This window comes from Parasteatoda tepidariorum, chromosome 7 (genome assembly GCF_043381705.1).
Source record: "Parasteatoda tepidariorum isolate YZ-2023 chromosome 7, CAS_Ptep_4.0, whole genome shotgun sequence".
NCBI classification, from domain to species: Eukaryota; Metazoa; Arthropoda; class Arachnida; order Araneae; family Theridiidae; genus Parasteatoda; species Parasteatoda tepidariorum.
Window position 1 is genome coordinate 54,518,347 of NC_092210.1, and position 15,017 is coordinate 54,533,363.

The following is a 15,017-nucleotide window of genomic DNA, read 5'->3' on the forward strand; positions in this document are numbered from 1 at the left end:
GGTGGTTTCTGTTATTGAACAAACGGTCGCAAGTGGTTAGTGGTCATCGTACAAGTGGTAAAAAAGCATTCTTTAGATTAAAAGAAAGAACTAGAGATTAAAATTAATACCTTTTACAGTTCTAAAAACATGCAGTATTTTACTTTTCTCAATGGCTGGGAGAATTTAATCTCATTGCTTAATGAATTGAGTAGCTGCGAAACCACTTCATGATGTTTGAAAAGAAAGAGTGCAAGTGGTTCGGCTATTTAACTGAGGCATTTTCAGAATGTTACCAAAGTTTTAAATGTTATAAGCTAGACTCCAAATTAAATTATAAATACAGAAGAAAGTGTCGTACTTTCGAATATTCAACATATTTTGAATCATCGGCATGTAAAATCTTAAATTATTATGATTTTCAATTTCTTTATATACTGTTGTAAATAGGAAAATGTTGTAAACTGAAAAGAAAATTGCTTTTTACGTAAAAATGTGTGTATAATCACAAAACAATCGCAACATGACGAGAACTCAGCTCTCAGTGGAGATAAAAAAATAGTTCTCCATTTACATTTCAAATGCCTACCCTGCGCAATATAAACTAGTGATATAGTATTTATAATTCGAATATATTATTTAAAAAAATTCTTATATTCAAGTGTATAATTTTGTATGAATAAATTAGCAAAAAACTGTTTATTGATTACTTTTTCTTTAATTCATCAAAAACTGTTGCAAAATTCTTCCTTTTTCCTTATGAATCGAGTAATCTCTAAACACATTATTTTAATTTCAGGGTCTGAAAAATTATTAACGATACATGTTCCCAATTATAGTTTTATTTCCTCCCTGTGTAAATAAATAATATCTTCTTATCCAGTCCTCGGTCAAATTAATTCCCCAAAGTTTTTTTGTATAATTTCTTAATCTTTTAAATACTGTTTTCAATTTAAAAAAAGAAACTGATTAAGAATGTACTTTTAATCTTTTAATTTTGGTAACGACATTATTACTTGTATCTAAAATAAAGTAATAATCATATCTAGTTTTAAAATAAAATAAAAGATTTCAACGTGGTATTGTTTTACAAAGTATTAACTTTGAAGAAAACGATTTGCAAAATTCTAAGAGGAAAGGGAGTATGAATTTTATATTTTAACGAGGGTATTTTATAGTTGATGAACCCTTAGGAAATTTAACTTAAATGAAGTATAGCAAAACATTTAATCGCAAAAAAGTTCTTACGTCTTTTAGTAGAAAGGTGACTTTTATTTAAAGAAAATTCTTTTATCTTATGTACAAAAGAAAAGAATCAATTATCTATAACAACATTGCGCGAAATGAGAAAAGTGGTTCCGTTAGAAAACAGCAGGTGTTAAACTTTCCAAAAAATGTGAAACGGGTGTGTTTTTGTGCGTATATAGAGTACCGTTTATGGTAAATATTCGCAGTGAAGCATCATTTAAAACTAGTTTAACTTCATCAACAAGATGGCAGCAAAATATGTTTTGATTATTTCATTCCTGTTGGCAACAGTTTTGGCTGAAATCTATCTCTCACCAGATCAAGTAAAAGGTAATTATTAATACGAAATCGGGTTTAAAAATATATTTTATGGAGTAAATATTATACCTAGTATATTTTTTAAGATATTTAGTGCTTACCTTTATAATAAGGTATGACTCAGCAATATAATATCATTTTTTGCACAACTATAATAAACATTTTTTATAACGGCACAATTTTTTATATTTCCACAAATATAATAAACATACTGTAGTTATAAGAATATTTTATTTAAATTGAAGATATTTTATTTTGAAACTGGTATTAAGGGCATTGTATTTTTAAACTGTAAAATACTAAGTTTTGTTTCTTTCGGACAGTGGAATTATTTCTTTTATTTGCCTTTTTTTGAAAGAGTGACCAGGATATTTCAACGTATTTTGCAATGTGTTATACTTATTCCTTACCTAACCTTTTTAAATACTTATTTTTTTATTTGTTTTAAAATAATTTTTTTATCTTATTTTGTTTTAAACGTTAAGCCAAAAGCTAAAGAAAGTAGTGTAATATTGTTTTTATTTTAAATTATTTATACCGCGTATGACAAATCACTACAAAATCCTACAGTTGGTAAATGGTCAAGAATTTAGTGACCGCAGCTTGTGAATGATAATTCACCTTAGCGTTAAAAAATAAGCTTAAAAAATAATACAATTATAGTATACTTTTTTAAAGAGGTTACATTATTTTTAAACGGCAAACAAGATCATTTTTAATTTTTTTTCAAAAATTAAATTAATCAATATTAATTAAATCAATATTAATCAATATAAATTAAACTAATAAAATTTTAAAAAACATCATTTAAACTTTTGAAATATTAGATCTTTTGATTCATGTTTGATCTTCTTCAATTAAAAGAGAAAAAAAGTTATAAGTTCTATTCATTCTAAGTTCTATTTCATTTGCTTGTTTAACAATGTAAGATGTGCAAACAAGTATAAGAACAAAATTTTACTTTTTGTACATAAAATGCTTTTAACTTTTAAACTATTATGCTAATCTTTACGGAATTAAGCTCATCCAAATCATCATAAAAAAATACATTGGAAAATTTACCTTACATATTTTAGACAGTCCCTGGTTAGAATTGTAAGGCATGCACGTAAGGGATGTGTTATGCGAAGTACTTTTTATACATCAAAATTCTTTCTTTTATACATAAAAATTCTTTCTCTTATACATAAAAATTCCTTCCGACTTTGTCTAGTTTCATTGATTCAGCATAAGATAATACATTGGAAACAATATATCACTTTAGATAGCATTATCATATGCTTAAATATGAATAATTACAAATTTGTGTTTTTATAAATAAAACCCATATATATCTGAACTGATATTCCTATCGTCGTGAGATTGAACTCAGTAAAATTAGTTTTAAAAAAACATTGCAAACAATGCCTTGTTTGCCTGTTTAGAAAAATTTTAATTCCTACTCTGAACTCAAAGCCATTTCTATCAACTATAAAAAAATAAATACAGTAGAAAGTTGAGGAGTTTTCAGGTTTCATTTATAATAACACAACAACGATTTCTATTTTAAAAAAAATCTAAGGTATTAAGAGCTACATTTATTAAAACTACTAAGTTTTAAACAAAGTACATTCACTAAAATTATTTATCCTCTCCCATCCTGAATCGGGAGAAGTATTGGAAACTAAAAAAAAAATAATATTCTAATTTAAGCACTATATGATTTGGAATTCCTTTTTAATTTAGAGGCAAGGAATGCTTTGGAAAATCCCAATTTGTTTGAGGGAGATATAGCAGGACCTATTGTGAGTATTACTTTATTTAAAGATATTAAAATAAAGTAGCTCTTCCATAGTAGTCAGTTTCTGGCAAGGGGTCACGGTGGTTGAGACTCCATAGTTTTGGAACAAAACTATGGAGTAACTTTTTTTTAATTCCTAGAAAAGATATTAACCATCAGTTTGAATCCAGGTATACTTCAGGTCACAATAATGATTCCTTAGCTCAACAGTACGTAAAAAATAAAAAATAAAATAAAAAAATTAAAAAAAATTAAAAAAAACACTAAACATCCTGAATCAATCTTTATGGTTCGAAAGGGTGACAAATATACTAATTAGTTAGCACAGACGACATTTTAAGTTACAAAATCAGACACAAAAATGTACTTTCTCTGAATAAACATACCTTTTTTCGACGGACTTGGATTTATGACCCCGGTATTATTGACCCCGGTATATTGGTAGTCGCAATCTAAGAAATATGGTCCCAATAGTTTTGTCAGGAGAGTGGTCCAAAGTTTAGAGCTTTTCATGTTAAACTTACTTCTGCATACTAAGTCTCGAAAATTTTCAAGAGAATTTAGAAATTTTTGCACACAATTAAAAATTTATTTTATCCAAAGATAATGCTATGCAAAAATTATTTTTAATAAGTATTTATTATTTTACGTAATAATCGAAATAAATTGAATGCGTGCAAATTTGTGCACATGAAAGAATATAAAATATATAGTAAAACACAAATTTTGCTTGAAATCCGTGGAATAGTTTTTAATTTATAAGTGTTTTAAAATTAATAAGTGTTACTTTTATTTTTACAAATTATTTATACTATTCCTTATAAATATTTACAAATTATTTATACCATATTATATTATTATTTAACTATAGTAAAAAAGATGTCCATAATAGCGATGATCAATACATATACATATTTGAAATAAATTGCTACAGCCTACAGATTCTAGACTGAATTACGTAGTTTCATACATTGTAGAAGACAAAAATGTTTAGAAGACGAATTTTGAAGCATCGAGATTTCATTTCATAAAAATTTTTTACAGGAAGGAAATAAAATTAAGTGCAGTAACTCTTAATGTCTCTTAACTTGATAACGCTGAATCTTGATTTTAATAGTAAGTTGTCAAGACGCAAAATAATTGGCTTACTATTGATTTGTGGTCAAAAAATGATGATGACTTGGTGTTCACTTACACTGTTTTTAAATATTGGAATATTGGAAGGAGTTAAAATCGTAAGATGGTAAACATTTTCGTTTAGCAGTTTTTTGTATTAATATGATAAAAACCTAAAATTATCTTCCGTTGAAACTTTTCTTGTGCAGGAATACTCTTTTAAGTGTCAAAAAGGATTTGATATTACTCTATCTTTTTGGCTTAGTAGTGGAGGTCATGTAATTTTAATTTATTATAAATATTAGAATGGTGACTTAGAAATTCGTTGTATTAGCGAACTTCTACTAATATGCCGTACTGAGCCATGATGACTCAGGGTATAGAGCGTACGCCTTCCAACGAGGTGAACTAGATTCGATATTTGATGCGTATTCCGCATCAGACCAGTTCCGACCACAGTATAGGTCTTTTACTAATATTTGGATGCTAGTAATAAATGTATTTTAGGACACCGACCGTAGTGCTACAACAGGAGAGAGATATAGGTGGCCACAAGCAACTATTCCATATATTATCGACTCATCTTTAAGTATGAATTATTTATTATTATCCATATCTTTTTAACTTATATATCGTTGAAAATAAATTTCAAAGTGCTTTGAGAATCATTATGTAAAAAGTTAAAATTACGTTTAATTGAAAACACATTTTAGATTTATGCGACTAAATTAAAAAAAAGAAATCTTTACAATCTGAGGCTTGTAACTTGTGAAAAAAACGTTATTTAATTTTTTATCAAATTTTGTTTAAAGATCGTTTTTATCCAAGTGCACTTTTTTTCCAATCTCTTATTTTAATTAGTTGTAAATAGTAGCAACTATTTACAATTACTTATTAATTCACTCTAAGGTTACTGTAAAAAGTACCAGTACTCAGGTTAACAGTACTTTTTACCGAAAAACAATTTTTAACAGAACATAATGTTACGGAACAAGAAATTAACCGTCATTTAATTAACCCTCATTTTTGCAGTAATAATTACCGCAAAATCACAGAATCACTCTTATTAAAAATATCACTGGTATATCATAAATATCACGGGTTAATATTTTACGGTAAAAATGGATTCAATTTTACGTATCATGCGCCCAAAGTTCCGATTCTTTGAATCGTCATATGATTTGAAATTTTTTACAGTGCAGAGAAAGCAATTCAGAATATAAGACTTTCAGAATATAAAAAAGAAATTTATGAACTTGACGGAAAAAATTTGGTTACATAATTAGATGATAAAATAAACTAATAAAAATATTTGTTTTCCATTTAAAACACAATAAATAAACTTTGCTGAGGGTCACTTAAACAATTGCGAATTTCAGTTTTAAAGATATGAACTAAGAAAATCAGAAAAAATAGGAATTGTGCTTACTTATTATTTGTGCTTATTATTTTCATTATAAATCAAGATTTTTACAGCTGTTAGCTTAGAAATTATAAATTTAAAAAGTTTCTCACATAGCGTCAATGTCTGAGTGGCAATGAAAATTAAAATTGTAATATTAATATTACAATAATAAACAATTGATCCTATTCAGAACTAAAAACCGGAAAGACTATTTAATACAAGTGGGTGAAAAATCACGTCTAGGTTAAGAAAAGTTTGACATATTACAAAGAGGATAATGAATATTATTTGTGTGCGCAGGGATCCTGAAAACAGTTGCATTAATTTAAAATAAATAGTTATGGTGCAAAGAATATATTTCTTTAGATTGAGAAGAGATGGCTCTGGATGTCTCTTATTTGAGACCCTGAATCTATTTCTCGTTCTTGAAATTGATAGAAAGCTTATCAGAAACACGATTATATTTCAAAATGTTTTGTCGAAGCGGCTATCGATAGCAGTCTAAATGGGCAAGCATGGACATATAGACTTTTATAACAGATGATGATTCTATAACAAGTGACAAATAAAGCTTGAAAGGGAAAGCACTTTTTTTTATAAGAAAACGTTTGTGGTAAATTCCATTTCAGAACTATAGATAATAAGCCAGCAGTAAACTTTCGTAACAACTATAGTGACTGATGAGTTCAATAACAATGGTTCATATACTGTTTCAGCAATAGTCCCGCATGTCTTGAAACATTTTTCGGGTTCATCCTCGTTCATTACTTCATAGCAATAGCAATAAAACAGTATATATTGGATATTCATTCCTGAATATTCAATTTTAGGGCGGAACTGTACCCTTTTTCTTACCCTTAATTGTCGTGCAGTTAGCAATTTGAATAGTATTATAATTGAGAATCTAACAATTAACAAATTATTTTCTGTACTTAATAGTGTAGTTACCTAAACATAATCTTCGTTTTTTAAGACAAAGGCAAAGCCAGAAATGTAATTCAACAGGCAATGAATGAATATCATAGAAGGACTTGTATTAGGTTTGTTCCAAGAAAGAAAGAAAAAAACTATATCAAGATCTTTTCTGGAAACGGGTAAATATTTTGTTTTTAATTTTGCAATTTTTTTAAACTAATTTTTAAGAAATTACTTTGTAATCAGATTAAAAAAATTATTATTTATGTGACAAAAAATTAATAATGGAACAAAAATGAACTGACTTTTTTTATTTAAAGTAATGTTAATTAATTAATAATAATGTTAACTCATTTTTGGTTAACTGACAATGTGAATTACTTTTGCTTTTTTAATACTCTATATAATTAACAATGAAATGTTCGTTTTTCTACGTACGTGCGCTATTTTAATTTATTGTTAGAGAAATGTAGGGATATGTTAGCAAAGTAACAATGTGATTTAAATTTCGCTTTTACTACTGTGTTTGAAATCTAATAATGGGATCAACGCTTTACCATTTTAACACACCAGTAAATGATACTTTTACTAACAAGATAAGTAAAAATATCATATAAGCATTTATATTTTAACATTCTGTTAGATTACTAACACTATCATTTAAACTTTGTTATTTTAACACTGTTAGATAAGTAATGCTGCCATTTTAATATATTTCTATTTTAACACTTTGTTAGTTAATTAACAATGTCATAAAGTCATTAGTATTCTAACATTCTAATAAAATAACTAACATTATCAATTAACCACAGTTATTTTAACACTGTTAGATAATTAATGCAGTCATTTTAATATATTTTTATTTTAACACTTTGTTAGTTAATTAATGCTGTCATAAAATATTGCTATTTCAACACTTTTTAATTAACGAGATCATTTAAACACAATTATTTTAACACTGTTAGATAAATAATGCTGCCATTTTAATGTATTTTTATTATGACACATTGTTAGTTAATTAACGATATCATAAAAATATTGTTATTTTAACACTTTGTAAGATAATTAACAATATTATTTAAACACAGTTATTTTAACACTGTTAAATAATTCGCACTGTGATTTGTTCATAATTAGTTGCTACAGTTGATATCTTAAAAACTTTATAAATGAAGTCATATGGGGATTAATTCAATCCGTATTTAATTTTAAATGCAGGTGCTACTCGCACGTTGGAAGAACAGGTGGTCAGCAACCAGTGTCACTTGGCAAAGGATGCTTATATATTGGTATTGTTATTCACGAGCTGGGTCATGCTGTTGGATTTTTTCATGAACAAAGTAGATCCGACAGAGATGAATATCTGATTATCTACCTTGAGAACGTCGATCAAAGTAAATAACTTTTGTATTAGTATCTACAGGGTTGAAACTTTGTTGTTTATGATAAGAAACGCTTTCTTTTCCGTAGAAACAAAATCATTAAGAAAAAAAAAAAAGAAAAAGACAGATGTGAGATCCATACTACGTTCTCAGAGAAATAATTTTATTATCATTCAACAAATTTGAAAAGTTATTTATCAGTTTTTTATTTGTTACTTTTAAAATATAAACAAAACAAAATTTTATTGAAACAAAATTAATTTGCTTTTTATTTTTGCTTTTCATATACAATATTGATAAACAGATTTGAGATTTCTTTCAAATTAGCTGGAAGTATTTGAGTAATATGCAGTGTGGTGCAGTGTTAGATATTTCTCGATCAAAATTATTGAATAACAATTTGTTTAATTATTTTTTTCCTTACTATATTCAAATAAAATAGACAAATAACGATAAAAAAGGATGGTATTTAAATTCTTGAATTCCAGTATAACCGTTAACTAACTGCTTTCACCTAATACTGGTAAACAACCAGAATTTTATAGTACCAACTAGGCCCACTTAAGGAAGTCACTTAGTTCGTTGTAGCTGTGCCTATATTATAGCCCAGAGGGTTACTCTGTCCGTCTCATGACCGACTGATCGGAGGTTTGATTCCCAGCGTTAGCACCCTAATATTTCTAACACCACAATTTTACACCACAATGCACATTACCTAACTAAAAGCAAAGCTCTAGATAAGTTTTTTTATTATGGTTTTGAAACCATGCTAATAGTAAATGATAAAAAAAATCGCGTAGTTTGAAATTATGATTTTTAACCATATTGGTTTCAAAAGCGTAAAGGTGATAAATGTTCTTTATCGTGTAAACTTTACGGTTCATTAAACGGACAATCGGCTGCCGGCTATTTTACCATTATTTTAGAATGGGAATTCCAGCAGTGTAAAAATAAAATATTAAAATTTCAACAATACAAAAGAAACTTAGATTTATGAACATTTCAAACGTAGTAATAGTCTTTTGTTCAGTATTTCGGCTTCTTAATCTATTTAATTTGAAGTAAATTTTAAGTTTATTGAACAACAGAAAGTTGAATGAAGATCATTTTGATAATAAATTTTTCTTCATCACATAAATAGAGAAAGTTCATGCGACAAAAACTATAATTTAAAGAAAAAAATTATATATTACATACTTCCTGGAAAAAATAATATTATCGTTAGTTCAATTTACGAAATTTAATTACTTGTATGTTTATTTTGATTTCCAGCTTAGACTTTTTTATTGACAAAAATGCTTATCATTCATAATTTTAAATTAATTTTTCTGAAAAATAGCATCTAAGCGTACACACTATTGAAACCTTGCTGAATGATATTCAAAAGTCTATTTTAAATAAACATCGCTAGAGATAAAAATTTAACTCTTAACCGACTCCTCCATACATCAATCTATATTAATAAATCATACTCTATTATAATGGTTTACTTATAAACGTCTATTTTCCGATATCGATATACCATGTGGTTCAGATATAGTTATATGCAATAATCAATTATACATAAACAATACAATATTTCAATTAATTTTATCAGAATCGTTAGTTCAATCATTTTAACACCACTTTACGATATGAAATATTTAGATTATAATATACTAATATTTCCCTCTTGCTCCAGTCAAAAAGAAGGGGTGAAGTTTTGTCCTCTATTTCCCGTGCAGGTGATATTTCCGGGTAGTTGTGTTTAAAAGTAGCTCACAGAAAAGATTAAAGAAATAGAAAGGATTAAAGAAACAGAAAAGATCTATTTATTATGCCCGAAATCGTGTTTATTTTTCAATCAACAGGTGGCAGTTCTAGACAATTTGTCATGTGTTTAGATATAGTTTGTTTTAAACTAGATGCCAGCACTCTCAAACAAGTAAACTAAAAATAAACCCAAAAATTAAAAATTAGCACATACATTGCGTATACACTTAGTTTTATGTAATTTTATTGAATAAACAAATGGCCACATATATGGCCATTTACTTCAAAATTAAGCTACCACTAAGGGGTTAAAATACTGTTATAACATGTAAAACTTGAATAGATTTTTTGTAAATATCCATAAGTGCTTGTTAATTCTTATTTTTACCTTTAAAAATTTACAACACAAATATTATACATCAGAAATATTATAATTTTTATTTTTACCTTTAAAAATTTACAACACAAATATTATACGAGTAAAGTACATATTTTGCGAATAATAATGTTTTGTTTTCAATTAATATATAGGTATGAAAGGCAATTTTTTCAAGCTGAAACCACATGAAAATATACTGTACAACACATTTGACTATGATTCCATAATGATTTACGGAAGCAAATCTTTCTCCATGAATGGACGCGACACGATGGTTGCCAGAAATGGACATAAATTAGTGGATGCTTTTTACAAATCAAAGATGACTAGTTCTGATGAATATAGAATGCGAAAGATGTATAATTGTTAATGGAGAACATCTATTACTAAGATCTTTTCAAAACATTTTGTCAAAAGTTTATGTATGTAAATAAATAATATATAATAAATAAATAAATATTCATCTCATCAACAGAAAATTTATATCTTTAAATGAGGAAACAAATAATTTGTTTTCATAATTTGAAGAATCATTATTGCTATCGATTAGAGAAAGAGAACCATTTTTTCCTTAAAAACATGTATATATTTAAGGAAAAAGCAGGGAGACGCTTTATAACAAAATAGATTTGCGCCATAGCCTCACCAGACAATTACACTGAAATTTTGATGTTTGTAGCTGTCTTTTCACTAATAAAGGCTATATAATCATTAGTCAGAGTTCGACAAAAATAGTTTCTCACTTGAAATTCAGTTTGAGATTATTGTTGTTGTTTGCATAGCGATTTTTCCTTTTCGCATCGCGTTATTTACTATGTATAATGGGAAAGAAAATTATTATATTGAATGACAACTAATATTACTTTTTAATAATTAAACTGGAATCATACATATTTACAAATCAATGTAAAATTCAACAATGTTTTCGAAAAAGGAATTTCAAACAACATAAACATATTTTTAATTCGCAAAAAGAAGAAATCATCATTTCAAAGAACTGTTAAAAGTGAACCTGTATATAAATTCCAAAAACGTACAATCACTTAAAATCGATGCCTGTTATCGTGACGTTAAAATCTTGTGACCCATTTCATTGATGGAACCAAATGCAAGAGAACAATAGACATGAACTATTTCCTCTCATATGGTGTCATGAGTTATGTAATATAATCATCGACATCCCAGTAAAAGAAGGGGAATTGGGCTTATTCGTTCGTAAAAGAATTGTCAAAAGAAATTTGGCCTCGTCTTTTATCGAGGATTGGACGAATCTCAGAATCTCCTCTTTTATTCCGTTTTCGCCAGAAGGGAATAGAATTTCTAAGGCTCTGTTCTAGAATCAGATTATTCCGGAAATAAAATAGGAAACTATTTTATGGGGCAAAGAGATAAAAGAATTTTTTGGGAGAAAGGTTGCAGCAATTAACTTATTTTGTAGAATATTTTTTAACAGTTTTAAGTAATTATAAAAGAGTATAAATTCGTTAATAATTATGTAAATAAAATGCATGTTTTAATAGCGTTTCTTTTTGGAAGATGTATGTTATTAATTATGTTATTATTAATTAAATTTTTAAAATGTTATTGTTAGGTTTGGACAGCCACTATTACTACGTGATTAAGGCAATAAAATGGCATTTTAATAGAACGTGGTTCATATCTTCAGTGGCACCATGAAGTACCCATCCAGACTCAGCTGGATGGTGTCAGCTTTTCTGCAAAAAGTGCTGAGCCTTATGTGCATTGTTAACTACTACATTTGTATTATCCGTCGGTCGCAAATATATTCTAAATGTTCAATGCAAAAGCGTAACGAAACAAATAAATCAATGAATAAAAACTTCCATTGAGTGTCTATGTTATAATTATGTTAAAGTTCTGAACCGAAGTAAAAAAATACTTCAGGATAAATTTAATTTCAAGCAGTCTTAATTTAATGTTTGCTTAGCGTTAGAGTTAGGTGACCAGACGTCCGCAAATCTTGAGGACAGTACTCAAATTTCAATCTTTGTCCTCAAAAATTTTCAAACTTTCTTAAGAACAGAAAATTTTGTTAAATCTTAATATATGTCCTCAAGTATCATCGATTATAAAAATAAAACTATAAATACTCACGTTTATTTAAGCAAGATGATTTTGTCTCACAGCAAATACAAACGAAAAGCAAAAATGTACTACGCTAAAACTAACTCGTGGAAACTCTATCCATTAAACATGCTTTATGAGCCAAAACTACTAAAATGCTAATTAGTAATAAAGTAAGTTTCATAAAGAGATTTATGCATTTAACATTAGTTATTAATTAGAAAAAAGAAATCTTCGTTGCACGCATAAATGTATGGGTTTTCATAAATATATGGGTTTCCTCAAATCGCAAAACTTTATGAGGGCGCTCCGCTATTTTGACATCAAATAAAGTTTTAAAAATTCCATCACCTTGCGCTTTATCATGCATCATGTAAAATAACAAACACTTTAAAAATTCTAGCTTAATTTGGGATTGAAACACAGTTTCTTTATGCACGTGCTTTATATACAATTTTTGTATAGAATTTTTTATACACTTTCTTTACACATAATTGGAACTCCATGGATCTAAATGTAATAATAACTTGAGAACGGGTAAACCTTCTGTAAGTATTTTTAAGGCAATTATCTCTTTCTCCAGAGCAGTAGTGTGAGTACAGTGTGAAAAGTTAAATTTATTATATATTGAATAATAATATTGACCTTAATATATATTGAATGACCTAATCAACTGGTGAGATTAATGAATGAATGCATCAATTGATGAGCTATGTAATTAAGTTTTTTGGTTTGGAATTTTTAAATTTTATTCGGCCTAAATTAATATAATGAAATATCGTATGTCATTTAATGCAACAGGAATTAAAACTATTTACTAGAACAAGAATAACTTTCACTTTCGTCACTTTCTCTCATCACATCTCATCTAAAAGCAAATTTTCTTCCTTCTTTCTGCATATGTTAGCTTTAAGATTTCATCAAAGGAGAGAATTAATTTTTATACCTAATATACTATGGTCCTTTACGCAATAGAGAAAAAAAAGTAAAGCATTGAAAATAGACAGATTTTGCTTAGTTTTAGTCGTATGATAATTGGCCTTTTTTTTCTTCTTAGTGGCCTTTTTTCTATCGAATAGTGTTACTGCGATTTATCGAGAAATTTTCATGCATATTTTATGAAGCACAGAAAAAGTGAAAGTTAGAGTGGGGGGAAATAATACTTTTCCAAATCTCTTATACATATTATTAATTTCAAGTGACCTACAGAAATGGTTCTCTCTAGGAATGGGGATGGTTGATCGAGCAAAAATATGTTCAACTAGTTCAAAAATATGGCATTAACAAATAAATATTTATTTTAGAATGAAATCGGTCCAATAGTTTCTGAGAAATCGTATTTTAAAGAATTCTGATGTTTAAAATTCAATTGATCAGGGAATATTCAACCGATTTCGTTCAAAATTTGCATTTTGCCATTTAAAAATCCATTCTTTGTAAAGAAGTGAAAATTTGTATACCATACAATTAAAAAAATGTTTATTAATGAATACAGTAGTAAAAAAATAAAAATTATCGTGGATTATTTTTTGTATGGAATTACTTAAAGATAAAAACGAATTTTATAAAAGTATTAAAGATTTTTAATTAGCACAAATCCTTCTCGGGTTATAACAAAATGCTTAAAAAGTGAAATTAACATCTAGGGGTCCAAACTTTTGCCGCTCTCATCACAAACTATCGGAATCATATTCCCCAGATTGTAGCTATCCCACATATATTGAGAGTGACAAATCCAAATTTGTCAAAGCGAAGACATATTAAGCAAAGATGATTCAGATAAAGTACATTTTTGTGGCTAATTTTGAAACTTAAAATATTGTCTGTTCTAACTAATCAGTATATTTGAGCATATTTGTAAGCTTGTCACCCCGACAAACCATTAAGACTGAGTACCTAGTACTAGAAAATACGAACATTTGATAAAAAATTAATCAGGGTGGTTCTTTTTTCCACTCCACTGTAGGAAATTCAAAGTTACCTCTGGAATGAAACTTTAGATCTGTTATCCTAAAAGAAGTGTTTCTTTATCAAACAGTATACAGAACACGTGTAATTTACATGAATATTAAAGCCAAATATAAACACAGGATATTTTCATGAATTAAATGTCTAAGCATTAATTTTTTTTTTAAATTATTTTTAGAATGTGTGACGAAAACAAAGTTATCATAGAGTGATCTTCATTTACCGTATTGACTAAATGCAAGTTCAAGGGGAATTCACTATATGAGAAGCAATTCAGACAGAAAATGAAAATATTTTGCTAAATTATTTGGAAAGATAATATTGCAGGAAATATATAATACCTCCTTCAACTTAAATTTATCGCACAAAATGAAAAAAAGGGTTTAAGAATTAGCATATTCCAAAATGAAATATTTTATTAATATAAAAATAAATTAAAAAATAAATTTAAATAGCGTGTGTATGGAAGAGTATTAAATGTTCTAGAAACAAAACAACTGATTATACTATAGGATGACCAGAAATTTCATTGAAAAGTCAATGTCAATGTAATGACATCGAATTAGTTAGAAATGATGGAAAAAAATGCTACGAATTTGAAAAACTATACAAATTGAGATAGCAATCTCTATGGTTGATGTCAGTTATTTAGAAAAAATAAAACGTATAAAAAGTTCAGATATGTTTCAA

General features: G+C 27.5%; 2 protein-coding genes across 2 annotated transcripts in view; both read left to right on the forward strand.

Moving 5' to 3' along the window:
• Window positions 1–15,017, forward strand: part of LOC107443118 (astacin-like metalloprotease toxin 5) — a 464,016-nt gene that overhangs the window by 38,970 nt on the left and 410,029 nt on the right. The window lies entirely within an intron of this gene.
• LOC107443121 (astacin-like metalloprotease toxin 5) lies at window positions 1,333–10,753 on the forward strand. The gene is made up of 6 exons (XM_043049067.2): window positions 1,333–1,557; window positions 3,271–3,329; window positions 4,949–5,030; window positions 6,820–6,940; window positions 7,980–8,155; window positions 10,427–10,753. Exons 1-6 carry the CDS (start codon window positions 1,473–1,475, stop codon window positions 10,642–10,644), a joined length of 741 nt encoding a protein of 246 aa, XP_042905001.1. The 5' UTR covers window positions 1,333–1,472; the 3' UTR covers window positions 10,645–10,753.

Coding starts and splice junctions, on each gene's coding strand:
- LOC107443121 (XM_043049067.2), top strand. CDS start 1,473: ATGGCAGCAAAATATGTTTTGATTATTTCATTCCTGTTGGCAACAGTT. Junction 3,330..4,948: donor GAGATATAGCAGGACCTATT/GTGAGTATTACT, acceptor AATGTATTTTAG/GACACCGACCGTAGTGCTAC. Junction 8,156..10,426: donor CCTTGAGAACGTCGATCAAA/GTAAATAACTTT, acceptor ATTAATATATAG/GTATGAAAGGCAATTTTTTC.